The sequence below is a fragment of the Mizuhopecten yessoensis genome, unplaced genomic scaffold (assembly GCF_002113885.1).
Source record: "Mizuhopecten yessoensis strain PY_sf001 unplaced genomic scaffold, ASM211388v2 scaffold714505, whole genome shotgun sequence".
In the NCBI taxonomy this organism is placed as follows: Eukaryota; Metazoa; Mollusca; class Bivalvia; order Pectinida; family Pectinidae; genus Mizuhopecten; species Mizuhopecten yessoensis.
Window position 1 is genome coordinate 1 of NW_018479154.1, and position 340 is coordinate 340.

Genomic DNA, 340 nt, shown 5'->3' on the forward strand with positions numbered 1-340 from the left:
AAAGCATTTATAGCTTTGTCATCATCGCTATCCACTGGTCCTTCAACTTTGGGAGGTAAGCGTGACAAACTGTCCGCGTTTCCGTGCGCTTTGGTGTGTTTGTACTCAATGTCATAAGTTAAACCTGACAAGAACAGAGCGTATCGTTGCATTCGTGACGCTGTTGTTGTCGGTATGCTTTTCTCCGGATTGAAGATAGCTACCAGGGGCTTGTGGTCAGTAAGCAGCGTAAACCTGCGTCCAAATAGGTAGTCGTGGAAGTGTTTCACACCCCATACAAGCCCCAACGCCTCCTTGTCAATCTGCGAGTAGTTTCTCTCAGCAGCATTGAGCGACCTTG

The 340-nt window shown here is 47.9% G+C and overlaps 1 protein-coding gene across 1 annotated transcript in view; it reads right to left on the reverse strand.

The window, feature by feature from the left end:
- Positions 1-70: 70 nt before the first annotated feature.
- Positions 71-340, reverse strand: part of LOC110440981 (uncharacterized protein K02A2.6-like) — a gene marked incomplete at its 3' end in the record, with an annotated part of 4045 nt that continues 3775 nt past the window's right edge. Inside the window, exon 2 of the mRNA XM_021484090.1 lies at positions 71-336. Coding sequence (XP_021339765.1) covers positions 71-336 — 266 coding nt within the window. The remainder of the gene's footprint in view (positions 337-340) is intronic.